Raw genomic sequence first — 14995 nt, forward strand, 5'->3', positions numbered from 1 at the left:
AGACAGTAATTATGGAGAAATTAACATACCTATCAGTATAAAATCGTTCCTTCATACCTACATTATATTGAAACATAATGGTCATCTTGATAGCATACTTGATTTCCTGAAAATACACTTCGTCAATGGTGTCTCATCTTGCTGAGAGTTATTCTACAATTTCACACAAAATTGTTATTTTTCCAGCGTAAGAGGTAAGAAATATATCAAATACTGTTAATATAGCTAGAAGAATGGGCTGTCCAGTTACATTTTACTATTTTTTGTGGGGAAATTAAAAAATATTTAGCGGTCACAGAAGTTCAAAGATTAGGCGTTCTAAAACGGTCAAACTAAGGATCATTTTATTTTCCAATTTGTAGTCAACATATTTAAGTAGCAACCATTCCATTTACAATATTTTGAATATTATCGTATGCTGTGTTCTTTTCTTTTCTAGATACTGTAGAGTGGGAGAATCAGCATAAGGAGGCAGTCTACATTTGTACTCAGATCATCTTAATTTTTAGGGGAGGAAAGAATTACCATGTTCAACTTGGTATTGCTTAATTATGATCATTTCTAACTTTAAAGTAATTAAACCCAGGAGGAAAGAATTACCATATTCTACTTGGTATTGCTTGATTATAATTATTTTAACTAAAGTAACTAAACAACCAGATGACAATAGAAAATGTAATTTGTAATTATAATTCATAATATTAATTGGTATAAAAACGTTTTTGATTATTTTGAAATGTAAGTGGAGAAAATACATAGTATTTTTGATGGCATAACAAGAAAGAGTCTGGAAGACATAGTATTTTGTTTCCTAGATTTTAGTTTTGTGGAACCAATATTGTTTTATGGCTATGGTTATTTGCCTACTTGTTGGCAATGATGGATGAACTATTTTTTTTATGACTAGTAATTTTTTCTTGACTTCACTTTTGACCGGATTTGTCAACATTTGATTGATAACTTTTGAGAGTCCCTGAAATATCAGTTTTGATGAGTGAAAAGTTTGATAATAATCTCACAAAGTCCCCTGGGTTCATGATAGGACTCATACCCATTGCCATCTTGATGTATGGATATGTGTTAGTTTAAAACAGTCAAAGCAAGTCACTATACCTAACCTCTAACTTGGGGGGGAGGTGCTATCTTAGGTCAGAGCTCTATGAATGACTTGTATCTTAGCTTTTGTTGATACCATATCCATTTCATTAGGGGAAATCTTGTGTTTGTACAAAACCCTTGTAATGTATTCTTGATCATCTGGATCAGTTAATATTTCTCTTCGAGGTTTATGTGGCTGCATTTAGACTGTAGGCACAAGCATATATTTAGACATTTATATTTTCCAGAGTTTCAAGACATCTTTTTTTAGCTCTGCTATTGTATTAAAAGATTTTCACCAGAACTCATCCTGCACAATTTGTCTCAGCATATCATGGTTGTTAGATGGCAGGAGAATCATATTAAGAGTAATCGTTAAGTCTTGACATCAGTATTACTAGACTTTTGTTCTTTTGTTGGATATTTTAAATGCTACATATACTGGTAAGATATAAAGGTCAAAGTAGGATTTCATTACATGAAACCCTCTTCACATATCTGTTAGGTTTCAGATGGGTAGTAGCTTAAATCAAATTATAAAGTGTTTGTAATAGAAATGACATAGACTGTTTATACTTACAGACAGAAATGGGGAGAAAGAAGAAACCTGGGAAGGATCCTGAACCATACCTTGTGCAGCATGAGCCTCTGTCAGTGGAACAGCTGTGCAAAATCTTTGGTAAGATGTACAGGATATTCTTGTAACTATACAGATTGATATTTTTGGTAATATTCCAGTTTAGTCTCTGCACCTCATTAAATGTAAAACCTTATAGATTTTCTTGGAAATAGTTTTATTTCATAGGCATAGATAGATTGAAACTAGGAGGGCTGGACTGGAATCATTTTCTCAATTCCTGCATCATTAAGTAATGACACTAGAGAAGTTCCTGAAGATCTGGAAAAATTTGGTGTTAAGTACTGTAAAAGTAGATGAAATTTTTGTATATATCAGCAAACAGATAATCATAAGTAAGTAAAAACTTGTGAAATATATAGCAAACTTTCCCGGGCAGATTATATTTTCCTTGTTTTTCATGTTTTTTAACATTGTGACCTATGATCTCCATTTACAAGTGGTTACTTTCCAAGGTGAGTGTTCCTATAGAAACTTACAGATGAGATGTAATTCAATGGAGTATTTCATCAAAAATCATAGACCAATGGAAGAATAGAAAAGCAAAGAACACAGTCAGAAGGCAAAAAGTTTAAGATATCATGTAAGGCAAGAGGATTAAGCAGCCTTCCCAGATCTGCTGAGAGATCAGACATTTGTTATTGTTAATGTCACACTTAGACTTATATACTGTACACAAATTCTCATTCTCATGGATTATTAGTAGATAGTAAAGAGCTAGAATTTAAGGATCATACAAGGGAAAGTGGACCTGCTGTTGTTATAATTGTGGAAACAAAGTTTACTAAAGAGATAAGATCATGCCTGCTCCATCCAGGGGGCACATGATCACAGGGAGGAGGAATATCTGCCTCCTTACAAGAATTGACCATATGTTTTAGGGAATAATGGAAAATGGCTCGTTCAGACAATACATAATAGAATGAGTAACTTCAGGAAAGAAGTGCCTACTGGTGATATGTAAACCTCCAAAGAACTGTAATGACCCAGAACAAATACACAGCGAAAGCAATGAAGGAACAATCAGGATGGTACATGAAACAGTAAAATGGGCACTTTTCAGAGATGATTGAGTACTGATAATAGGGGATATTAATTATTAAGAGACAGACTGGAGGAATTTGGATTCTCATGCTAACAGTTAGGCATGGAGGCAAGTGTATAGAGTGTATACATTAGTATTTTTTATACTAGCATGTCAGTGAACAAACTAGGGTCGCCAGAATCACTTATGTTTGATTTTGTGGTAAAAGATGATGTTAAAAGTTAGAGATGATATAAGATGTAACCCCTAAACGCACAACTAAGTTTCCCTTTTCAACCTTTAAGATTCACATTTTTTTTTTTAAGAGTTGTTACAAAAAATTATTCAGTCTTACAGTTTCAAAGGTATTTACATAATAGCAATAAGAATAATTTTAGAAGAACTTTTTCTGCAATACTTTTTCCCTAATAATATGTTGAATTTTTTTTTCAGATGTTTTGGCACGACACTGTCCATATTTTATCATTTATATATATACTGAATAATGTGTTGCTAATTATCTTTATTAATTATCTTACAATATTGTTTTCCTTATAATCAGTTTAATTCAGTTATGATTTTTCTTTGCACCAAAACCATAAAACTTTGTGAAATTTCCAGCTGCATCAGACGCAGTGTTGTTAAGGTCAGACAGGTGTTGGCAATAATGCCTCCACTTTTGTTAGGAAACCTTCTCATGCCTCATTTTGGTCAACTTTCAGTCCTGAAGGAGCCATATTGCCTATAAGATTACCCATCTCGTGTTCTGAAGTCAGATCATCATCAAGAAATACATGATCATCTACATGGTTATCTAAATCTAGCTGCAAATGTCTGAGGAGAAAAAGTTAGAAATATTGCTCCGATCAATGTTTTACAAGCATATTTCAGGTTATCCAAAGACTCTCCACTGATATTTATTCACAAGAAGCATTATCATAATAATGCTGTCCATAGGAGGGCAACAAAGATGTTACCAGTTTTAAGAGAACTGAGTTAAATTGCGAGGTTAGGGGCCATATACTTACACACCATAGAAGTTAGAAGAATAAAGGATGCCTTAATTACGACCTTCAAATTTCATAAACAGTTTGATGTTGACTGAACATTTTGCCAAAAGATGCAAAGATAAAGAGTAGGTATAGGCTGTAACAAGAAATTGAACAAGCATCATGTAAGAAACTATGTAAAGAAGTACTTTAATAGTGTCAGAGTAGTGGATGAATGGAAAAAGCATAGTGGTCAAACTGTAAATGTAAGAAAGCTCTAGAGATGGGCACCATGCCATGAATGTAAAACACCCTCTCTCTACTGCACAAATAGGTACTTACACTTTCATTTTACTGTCATGTAATTTACTTGATTATGACATTGTCCCACTGAATTTATGAGTTAAAGTAGAAAAGCTCTACTTATCATGTTTAGTCTATAAATGGATTCATTAATTACATTAAATCTTTTTTGCCATTTATAAGTATATAAAGATGACAAAGGGAAAATTATTTCTTTAGACAGTGAAGATGATGCTGTATCCAAAGCTGTAGTGTCTCATGTAACCTCACCTAAAGCTGGACAAGTATTTTTAGTTGAATGTGCAGGTTAGTGTTCTTGTTTAATTTTGTATGTCAACAGATATTCATTTATAATAAGTCATTCTTATCAATCCAATATGCTCAACAAAGCAATATATACTTTGCAAGATTTTCTTCAAATGACTTATGTGCTGCCTTTTAATGTATATTATGCCTTTTTGAAACAGGTGAAAGGTAGATAGTAATATTTGGTTAAATCTGTATATAAATGTTTGTTTTTATTTTGTTGTTTTCCTAGGCATCCTTTTCATTGATGTATATGCCAAATCATATCCCACAAAATACTGCAAATATTTTATCCATATGTTGAATACACACACACACACACATATAATTATACATGTCTACCATTTCCTGCGTTAGCAAGGTTGTGCAGATGAAGAAATGGCTTCATTTGTTTACATACAATCTCCAGATGTCATGTATGATGCACTGAAATCAGAGCCCCTTATCCACAACCAGGTTCCACAGGCCTTTCCATGGTTTCCTTAGAATACTTCATATGCCCTTGTGTAGCCCATTGACAGCACATTGTTCCCTGTAAACCATATAGCGCCAATTCACTCCATCCCTTTTGAGTCTCCCACCCTCTTGCATGTTCAGGGCCTGAGCTATCAAAGTATGTTTCACTCCATTCTTCCACCTCCTTGGTTTCCCCCTTATCCTTGTTCTTTCTGCCTCTGTCATGTAAACCATCTTAGTCATCCTTCCCATAAGTCCAACCCATTTCAGCACACCCTTTTCAGCTCCATCATCTATACTCTTCTAAGTACCATGCCTCTGTCTTTCCTTGTCATTCCATATTCGATCAACCTTCCTCACACCACATACTTTCCTCAAGCATTTCATTTCTAATACATTTACCATGTCCTTTATATTTTTTTTAAGGCTTACTCTACCATCAAACATGCCCATCTTTGCCCTTAAAGACAGTGACCTCTCCTTCCACATTCTCCTTAAATGTGCCCAAGACCTTTTCCACCCTCATGCACCCTATGGCTCACATCAGATTGGTTCCATTTGATGCCATGTCCACTCTCAGGTATCTATAATGCTCCACTTCCTCCAATCTCTTTCCATTTAAACTTACATGCCAAATATCCCTTTTCCTTTCACACACTCTCCCAAGCTCAGACACCAGCTTTTGTACTTTCTCACTTGAATCTTCTATGAGTGCTATGTCATCAGCAAACAATAAATGATAGCCCCCACCCACACACAAAAAAAAAAAAAGAAAATGCATGCCTGTTCCTCTTTCCAAGACCTTTGCATTTACCTTCCTCACCATCCCATCCATAAACGTATTAAACAGCCATGGTTACATCACACACCCCTTCTGCAGACCCAGTTTCACCTTGAAGTACTCACCCTCCTCTTTGTTCACTTTCACATATCCCTTACTCTTTTGATAAAGTCTTACTGCTTTTGATAGGTTTCATACATCATTTTATATTGTAGCACCTTCCACAGAGTATCTCTATCAACCCTATCATATGCTCTCCTGAGATCCATCATTGCCACATGCAAACCCTTCTGTTTCTCATAGTATTTCACACACTCATTTTTCAACGGAAACACCTGATACACATATCCTGTCGTTCCTGGTACCACATTGTTTTCCCCAATGTGATGCACTGTGCTTGTTCCCACCTTCTCCATCACCACTCTTATATACAAACTTATGCCTCTGTAATTTGAACACTCTCCTTTGTTCTCATTCCCTTTATGCAGTAGCACTATACAGGCATTCCTCAGGCAGCTCACTATGATCCCAATGAACCAATCAACTACACGGTCACTTGCTTTATTCAGAAATTCAACATTAATACCATCCACTTCCATAGCCTTGCTGTGGCTATCTCACTTTGCATACCTTCCTGACCCTAACACCCTACATCTGCCACCTTATCATCATACACATTCACCAGTCCTTCAGAGTACTAATTCCATCTGTTCACCTCATCTCTGCCTGTTGTCTTGTTTTTCTCACATTATTAACCTCCTTCCAAAACATTTTTATTATTTTCCCTAATGTTTGTTGATACTCATGTACTGCTTCTCATTTGCCCTATTTTTCAGCTCCTGTGCCTTTCTCTTGACCTTCTGCCACTTTCTGTTGTAAATCTGCTTACTTGTACTCCTTCCCTATAAGAAGCACCGATACACCTCTCTTTTCTCTTTCACTAGCAAGTTATCTTTGTCATTGTCATCCCATTGCTAACTACTCTTTCTCAACTGCCCACCTCCCACTTTCCTCATGCAACAAACTTCTCTAATACATGCCGCCACTGCTTCCTTAAGCACCTTCCATTCCTCAACTACTCCTGTAGCTTCATTTATTCTCACTGTCACTCATTTTACACCCAATCTCTTTTGGTATCTTTTCACACAAGCTTCTTTTCAAAGCTCTCTCTCTTTCACCATCCTCTTCACACATCATCTCCTCAATGCACCAAAGACCTTTGCCCCTTCACTCACCCTATGGCTCACTTCACCTTCCATGGTTCTATTTGTGGCCATATCCACTTGCAGGTGTCTCAGATGCCCCACTTCCTCCAGGTTGTCTCCATTCAAACCATTTCATCCAACCTGTCTCCACTACTAACTCTATTTGACTTGCTTTCATTTACATTTACTCTCAACTTTCTCCTTTAACACAGACTTGCAAATTCAGACACCAGCTTCTGCAGTTTCTCACCCAATTCTTCCACCAGCACTGTGTCATCAATAGGCAGCATATGACTCACCTCCCAGGCACCCCCATGCTCAACAAACTACATACCCACTCCTTTTTCCAGGATCCTTGCATTCACATCCCTTACCACAGCCATGGTGAGATCACACACTTTTACACAGGTTTTTTTTTTTTTTTTTTTTTTTTTTTTTTTTGCTTTGTCGCTGTCTCCTGCGTTTGCAAGGTAGCGCAAGGAAACAGACGAAAGAAATGGCCCAACCCACCCCCATACACATGTATATACATACATCCACACACGCAAATATACATACCTACACAGCTTTCCATGGTTTACCCCAGACCCTTCACATGCCCTGATTCAATCCACTGACAGCACGTCAACCCCGGTATACCACATCAATCCAATTCACTCTATTCCTTGCCCTCCTTTCACCCTCCTGCATGTTCAGGCCCCGATCACACAAAATCTTTTTCACTCCATCTTTCCACCTCCAATTTGGTCTCCCACTTCTCCTCGTTCCCTCCACCTCCAACACATATATCCTCTTGGTCAATCTTTCCTCACTCATTCTCTCCATGTGCCCAAACCATTTCAAAACACCCTCTTCTGCTCCCTCAACCACGCTCTTTTTATTCCCACACATCTCTCTTACCCTTACATTACTTACTCGATCAAACCACCTCACACCACACATTGTCCTCAAACATCTCATTTCCAGCACATCCATCCTCCTGCGCACAACTCTATCCATAGCCCACGCCTCGCAACCATACAACATTGTTGGAACCACTATTCCTTCAAACATACCCATTTTTGCTTTCCGAGATAATGTTCTCAACTTCCACACATTCTTCAAGGCTCCCAGGATTTTCGCCCCCTCCCCCACCCTATGATCCACTTCCGCTTCCATGGTTCCATCCGCTGCCAGATCCACTCCCAGATATCTAAAACACTTTACTTCCTCCAGTTTTTCTCCATTCAAACTTACCTCCCAATTGACTTGACCCTCAACCCTACTGTACCTAATAACCTTGCTCTTATTCACATTTACTCTTAACTTTCTTCTTTCACACACTTTACCAAACTCAGTCACCAGCTTCTGCAGTTTCTCACATGAATCAGCCACCAGCGCTGTATCATCAGCGAACAACAACTGACTCACTTCCCGAGCTCTCTCATCCCAACAGACTTCATACTTGCCCCTCTTTCCAAAACTCTTGCAGGTTGTATGGAGTGAAAATGGAGGGTATGAATACAAGTTATGGGAGAGCATATAAGGAGGAGTGGTTTGAATGGGAACAAATGAAAATTGTCAGAGAAGAGGGAAAGAAGGATGTGCATTTGTGCCTTCACCAAGAGTATGGGGGGTGTTACAGTGATTGGATAGAAAGATTGGAATTGTGATGCATGTGCTTGTGAATATGAGAACTGTGTGAGGTAAGGATGAAGTGAAGCATTTCTGGAGAAATTTGAATGACTGTCTGAATGGATTTGAGAGAAAAAGGAAACTGGTTGTAATGGGTGATATGAATTCAAAGGTGGGATTTTATGAGATTGGCAAGATAGTTGGTAAATGAGGAGTGCTTGGAGTACGTGAGAATGAGGATTATCTTGTGGATATCAGTGCTGAGAGGGATTCATTGCAAACCCTTTTTCAGCACAAGATGATACACAGATATACATGGAGGAAAAATGATGGAAGAGAAGAACAAAAGGGTTTGATTGAATATTTAGCTGGATGTTAGAAGTTGAGTTTCAGGGATAAGTGGAGGTATAGTGTAAAGGAAAATGGATAGGTAAAAATGTTGGCAAGCAAGATGAATTAGAAAGAATGCAAGTATGACAGAAGGGTGACAGAAAGTTTAGATGAAAGTGCAGTAAGTGTAGGGATGCAGTCATGTGAATGAAGCAGTTAAAATGTAAAGAGAAAGACAGTTAAAGGTTGTAGAATTTGTAATTGGATACAAGGTTGTGAGATAAAAGAATAAAAAAGGAAATTAATGATGGATGGATTTGATGAGAAATGCTGTGGAAGTGAAGAAAAAGGCATATGGTAGATTGCTCAAAAGGAATGTATCAGTGGAAGTAAAGCAAAGGAGGAGGGAAGAATATAAGATGTGTAAGCAGAATATTAAGAAGCTGACAGAGGAAAACAAAGAAAGAATAGATAAAGGTTTTGGAAAGAAGTTGAGTAGAAAGTCTAGGGAAAATGAGATATTGCACTAGAAGGAGGTGAATGAGGAAAGAGGTGGATGTAAGAGTGGAAATGTAATTGTAATGGTGAGGAAGGGGAGTTGCTGAATCAAGAGGAAGAAGTGAAAGGAAGATGGAAAGAGTATTTTGAAGAACTAATGAATGTGGGAGAAGATGAGGCAGCATTTGTTACATGCATGGGTATAGAGGATAGAAGGAAAAGAATGCAGTGCAGGGGCTGATAACAAGAAGGGAGGTAAAAAAGGGCAATAATGAGGTTGAAGATAGGAAAGGGACCTCAGTTGAATGGGATTATGGCTTGGATGTTGAAATATGGAGGAGAAAGCATGATAAAAGTGGATGCATTTCACATGTGATTTAGCATGGAAGAAAAAGGTTGTGCCTGAGGATTGGGTGAAAGCTTTTATTCTTTTTATTCAAAGGAAAAGGTGCTTTGGTTGTATGTAGTAATTAAAGTGGAATAATTCTGTTAAGTATGCCAGGAAAAGTGAATGCAGGAGTGTTGATTGATAAAGTAATGGAAATGACATAATGCAGAGTAGGTGAGGAGCAAGGGTGTTTTAGGAAAGGTGAGAGATGTGTGGATCGAATTTTGCAGTGAGAATATGTATGTATGTAGCAAAAGTTAAGATTTATGCAGTTTTTATGGATCTGAATAAAGTGTATGACAAAGTTGAGTGGAATGTTTTATGGAATGTGTCAAGGATATATTGAGTAGGGGGACAACTGTTGGATGGTGTGAAAGCCTTCCATGTAGGAGCAAATGCATGTGTAAGAGCGGATGAATAGTTCAGCGAGTTTTAGTATACATGTGGGTGTGAGGCAAGGCTGTTTGATGTCACCGTGGCTTTTTAACATATATAGTGGGGGAGGAATGGGATGTATTTAGGGAATCAGTGATGGATTGCGCAAAAGATGCTTGTGGCATGAGAAGAGTGGGAGGTGGGCTGTTTAGAAAGGGTAGTGAGTGGTGGGATGAAGAAGTAAGAGTATTAGTGAAAGAGAAGAGAGAGGCATTTGGACGATTTTTGCAGGGAAAAAATGCAATTGAGTGGGAGAAGTATAAAAGAAAGAGACAGGAGGTCAAGAGAAAGGTGCAAGAGGTGAAAAAAAGGGCAAATGAGAGTTGGGGTGAGAGACTATCAGTAAATTTTAGGGAGAATAAAAAGATGTTCTGGAAGGAGGTAAATAGGGTGCGTAAGACAAGGGAGCAAATGGGAACTTCAGTGAAGAGCGTAAATGGGGAGGTGATAACAAGTAGTGGTGATGTGAGAAGGAGATGGAATGAGTATTTTGAAGGTTTGTTGAATGTGTCTGATGACAGAGTGGCAGATATAGGGTGTTTGGGTCGAGGTGGTGTGCAAAGTGAGAGGGTTAGGGAAAATGATTTGGTAAACAGAGAAGAGGTAGTAAAAGCTTTGCGGAAGATGAAAGCCGGCAAGGCAGCAGGTTTGGATGGTATTGCAGTGGAATTTATTAAAAAAGGGGGTGACTGTATTGTTGACTGGTTGGTAAGGTTATTTAATGTATGTATGACTCATGGTGAGGTGCCTGAGGATTGGCGGAATGCGTGCATAGTGCCATTGTACAAAGGCAAAGGGGATAAGAGTGAGTGCTCATATTACAGAGGTATAAGTTTGTTGAGTATTCCTGGTAAATTATATGGGAGGGTATTGATTGAGAGGGTGAAGGCAGGTACAGAGCATCAGATTGGGGAAGAGCAGTGTGGTTTCAGAAGTGGTAGAGGATGTGTGGATCAGGTGTTTGCTTTGAAGAATGTATGTGAGAAATACTTAGAAAAGCAAATGGATTTGTATGTAGCATTTATGGATCTGGAGAAGGCATATGATAGAGTTGATAGAGATGCTCTGTGGAAGGTATTAAGAATATATGGTGTGGGAGGCAAGTTGTTAGAAGCAGTGAAAAGTTTTTATCGAGGATGTAAGGCATGTGTACGTGTAGGAAGAGAGGAAAGTGATTGGTTCTCAGTGAATGTAGGTTTGCGGCAGGGGTGTGTGATGTCTCCATGGTTGTTTAATTTGTTTATGGATGGGGTTGTTAGGGAGGTAAATGCAAGAGTCTTGGAAAGAGGGGCAAGTATGAAGTCTGTTGGGGATGAGAGAGCTTGGGAAGTGAGTCAGTTGTTGTTCGCTGATGATACAGCGCTGGTGGCGGATTCATGTGAGAAACTGCAGAAGCTGGTGACGGAGTTTGGTAAAGTGTGTGGAAGAAGAAAGTTAAGAGTAAATGTGAATAAGAGCAAGGTTATTAGGTACAGTAGGGTTGAGGGTCAAGTCAATTGGGAGGTGAGTTTGAATGGAGAAAAACTGGAGGAAGTGAAGTGTTTTAGATATCTGGGAGTGGATCTGTCAGCGGATGGAACCATGGAAGCGGAAGTGGATCATAGGGTGGGGGAGGGGGCGAAAATTTTGGGAGCCTTGAAAAATGTGTGGAAGTCGAGAACATTATCTCGGAAAGCAAAAATGGGTATGTTTGAAGGAATAGTGGTTCCAACAATGTTGTATGGTTGCGAGGCGTGGGCTATGGATAGAGTTGTGCGCAGGAGGATGGATGTGCTGGAAATGAGATGTTTGAGGACAATGTGTGGTGTGAGGTGGTTTGATCGAGTAAGTAACGTAAGGGTAAGAGAGATGTGTGGAAATAAAAAGAGCGTGGTTGAGAGAGCAGAAGAGGGTGTTTTGAAATGGTTTGGGCACATGGAGAGAATGAGTGAGGAAAGATTGACCAAGAGGATATATGTGTCGGAGGTGGAGGGAACGAGGAGAAGAGGGAGACCAAATTGGAGGTGGAAAGATGGAGTGAAAAGGATTTTGTGTGATCGGGGCCTGAACATGCAGGAGGGTGAAAGTGCGTAAGACAAGGGAGCAAATGGGAACTTCAGTGAAGGGCGCAAATGGGGAGGTGATAACAAGTAGTGGTGATGTGAGAAGGAGATAGAGTGAGTATTTTGAAGGTTTGTTGAATGTGTTTGATGATAGAGTGGGAGATATAGGGTGTTTTGGTCAAGGTGGTGTGCAAAGTGAGAGGGTTAGGGAAAATGATTTGGTAAACAGAGAAGAGGTAGTAAAAGCTTTGCGGAAGATGAAAGCCGGCAAGGCAGCAGGTTTGGATGGTATTGCAGTGGAATTTATTAAAAAAGGGGGTGACTGTATTATTGACTGGTTGGTAAGGTTATTTAATGTATGTATGACTCATGGTGAGGTGCCTGAGGATTGGCGGAATGCGTGCATAGTGCCATTGTACAAAGGCAAAGGGGATAAGAGTGAGTGCTCAAATTACAGAGGTATAAGTTTGTTGAGTATTCCTGGTAAATTATATGGGAGGGTATTGATTGAGAGGGTGAAGGCATGTACAGAGCATCAGATTGGGGAAGAGCAGTGTGGTTTCAGAAGTGGTAGAGGATGTGTGGATCAGGTGTTTGCTTTGAAGAATGTATGTGAGAAATACTTAGAAAAGCAAATGGATTTGTATGTAGCATTTATGGATCTGGAGAAGGCATATGATAGAGTTGATAGAGATGCTCTGTGGAAGGTATTAAGAATATATGGTGTGGGAGGCAAGTTGTTAGAAGCAGTGAAAAGTTTTTATCGAGGATGTAAGGCATGTGTACGTGTACGAAGCAAGGAAAGTGATTGGTTCTCAGTGAATGTAGGTTTACGGCAGGGGTGTGTGATGTCTCCATGGTTGTTTAATTTGTTTATGGATGGGGTTGTAGGGAGGTGAATATATATATATATATATATATATATATATATATATATATATATATATATATATATATATAAGGAGAGATAGGTAGTATGTTTGAGGAAAGGAACCTGGATGTTTTGGCTCTGAGTGAAACGAAGCTCAAGGGTAAAGGGGAAGAGTGGTTTGGAAATGTCTGGGGAGTGAAGTCAGGGGTTAGTGAGAGGACAAGAGCAAGGGAAGGAGTAGCAATACTCCTGAAACAGGAGTTGTGGGAGTATGTGATAGAATGTAAGAAAGTAAATTCTCGATTAATATGGGTAAAATTGAAAGTTGATGGAGAGAGGTGGGTGATTATTGGTGCATATGCACCTGGGCATGAGAAGAAAGATCATGAGAGGCAAGTGTTTTGGGAGCAGCTAAATGAGTGTGTTAGCGGTTTTGATGCACGAGACCGGGTTATAGTGATGGGTGATTTGAATGCAAAGGTGAGTAATGTGGCAGTTGAGGGAATAATTGGTATGCATGGGGTGTTCAGTGTTGTAAATGGAAATGGTGAAGAGCTTGTAGATTTATGTGCTGAAAAAGGACTGATGATTGGGAATACCTGGTTTAAAAAGCGAGATATACATAAGTACACTTATGTAAGTAGGAGAGATGGCCAGAGAGCGTTATTGGATTACGTGTTAATTGACAGGCGTGCGAAAGAGAGACTTTTGGATGTTAATGTGCTGAGAGGTGCAACTGGAGGGATGTCTGATCATTATCTTGTGGAGGCTAAGGTGAAGATTAGTATGGGTTTTCAGAAAAGAGGAGTGAATGTTGGGGTGAAGAAGGTGGTGAGAGTAAGTGAGCTTGGGAAGGAGACCTGTGTGGGGAAGTACCAGGAGAGACTGTGTACAGAATGGAAAAAGGTGAGAACAATGGAAGTAAGGGGAGTCGGGGAGGAATGGGATGTATTTAGGGAATCAGTGATGGATTGCGCAAAAGATGCTTGTGGCATGAGAAGAGTGGGAGGTGGGCTGTTTAGAAAGGGTAGTGTGTGGTGGGATGAAGAAGTAAGAGTACTAGTGAAAGAGAAGAGAGAGGCATTTGGACGATTTTTGCAGGGAAAAAATGCAATTGAGTGGGAGAAGTATAAAAGAAAGAGACAGGAGGTCAAGAGAAAGGTGCAAGAGGTGAAAAAAAGGGCAAATGAGAGTTGGGGTGAGAGACTATCAGTAAATTTTAGGGAGAATAAAAAGATGTTCTGGAAGGAGGTAAATAGGGTGCGTAAGACAAGGGAGCAAATGGGAACTTCAGTGAAGGGCGTAAATGGGGAGGTGATAACAAGTAGCGGTGATGTGAGAAGGAGATGGAATGAGTATTTTGAAGGTTTGTTGAATGTGTCTGATGACAGAGTGGCAGATATAGGGTGTTTTGGTCGAGGTGGTGTGCAAAGTGAGAGGGTTAGGGAAAATGATTTGGTAAACAGAGAAGAGGTAGTAAAAGCTTTGCGGAAGATGAAAGCCGGCAAGGCAGCAGGTTTGGATGGTATTGCAGTGGAATTTATTAAGAAAGGGGGTGACTGTATTGTTGACTGGTTGGTAAGGTTATTTAATGTATGTATGACTCATGGTGAGGTGCCTGAGGATTGGCGGAATGCGTGCATAGTGCCATTGTACAAAGGCAAAGGGGATAAGAGTGAGTGCTCAAATTACAGAGGTATAAGTTTGTTGAGTATTCCTGGTAAATTATATGGGAGGGTATTGATTGAGAGGGTGAAGGCATGTACAGAGCATCAGATTGGGGAAGAGCAGTGCGGTTTCAGAAGTGGTAGAGGATGTGTGGATCAGGTGTTTGCTTTGAAGAATGTATGTGAGAAATACTTAGAAAAGCAAATGGATTTGTATGTAGCATTTATGGATCTGGAGAAGGCATATGATAGAGTTGATAGAGATGCTCTGTGGAAGGTATTAAGAATATATGGTGTGGGAGGCAAGTTGTTAGAAGCAGTGAAAAGTTTTTATCGAGGATGTAAGGCATG

General features: G+C 39.1%; 1 protein-coding gene across 7 annotated transcripts in view; it reads left to right on the plus strand.

Moving 5' to 3' along the window:
- The window catches only part of LOC139746192 (uncharacterized), a 185024-nt gene that overhangs the window by 23308 nt on the left and 146721 nt on the right, over positions 1-14995 (plus strand). For 4 of the 7 annotated variants that reach the window (XR_011712100.1, XM_071657110.1, XM_071657113.1 and 1 more), the window contains exons 1-3: positions 56-194; positions 1681-1777; positions 4271-4357. Coding sequence is in view for 4 of the 7 variants with exons in the window: in XM_071657110.1 (XP_071513211.1) it covers positions 1687-1777; positions 4271-4357 (178 nt within the window). In the remaining 3 variants the exon portion in view is untranslated. Of the gene's footprint in view, positions 1-55; positions 195-1680; positions 1778-3481; positions 4358-14995 lie in introns of those variants that run through there. The other 3 variants (XM_071657114.1, XM_071657115.1, XM_071657111.1) reach the window with 3 other exon arrangements.

This window comes from Panulirus ornatus, chromosome 64 (genome assembly GCF_036320965.1).
Source record: "Panulirus ornatus isolate Po-2019 chromosome 64, ASM3632096v1, whole genome shotgun sequence".
Lineage (NCBI taxonomy): Eukaryota > Metazoa > Arthropoda > Malacostraca > Decapoda > Palinuridae > Panulirus > Panulirus ornatus.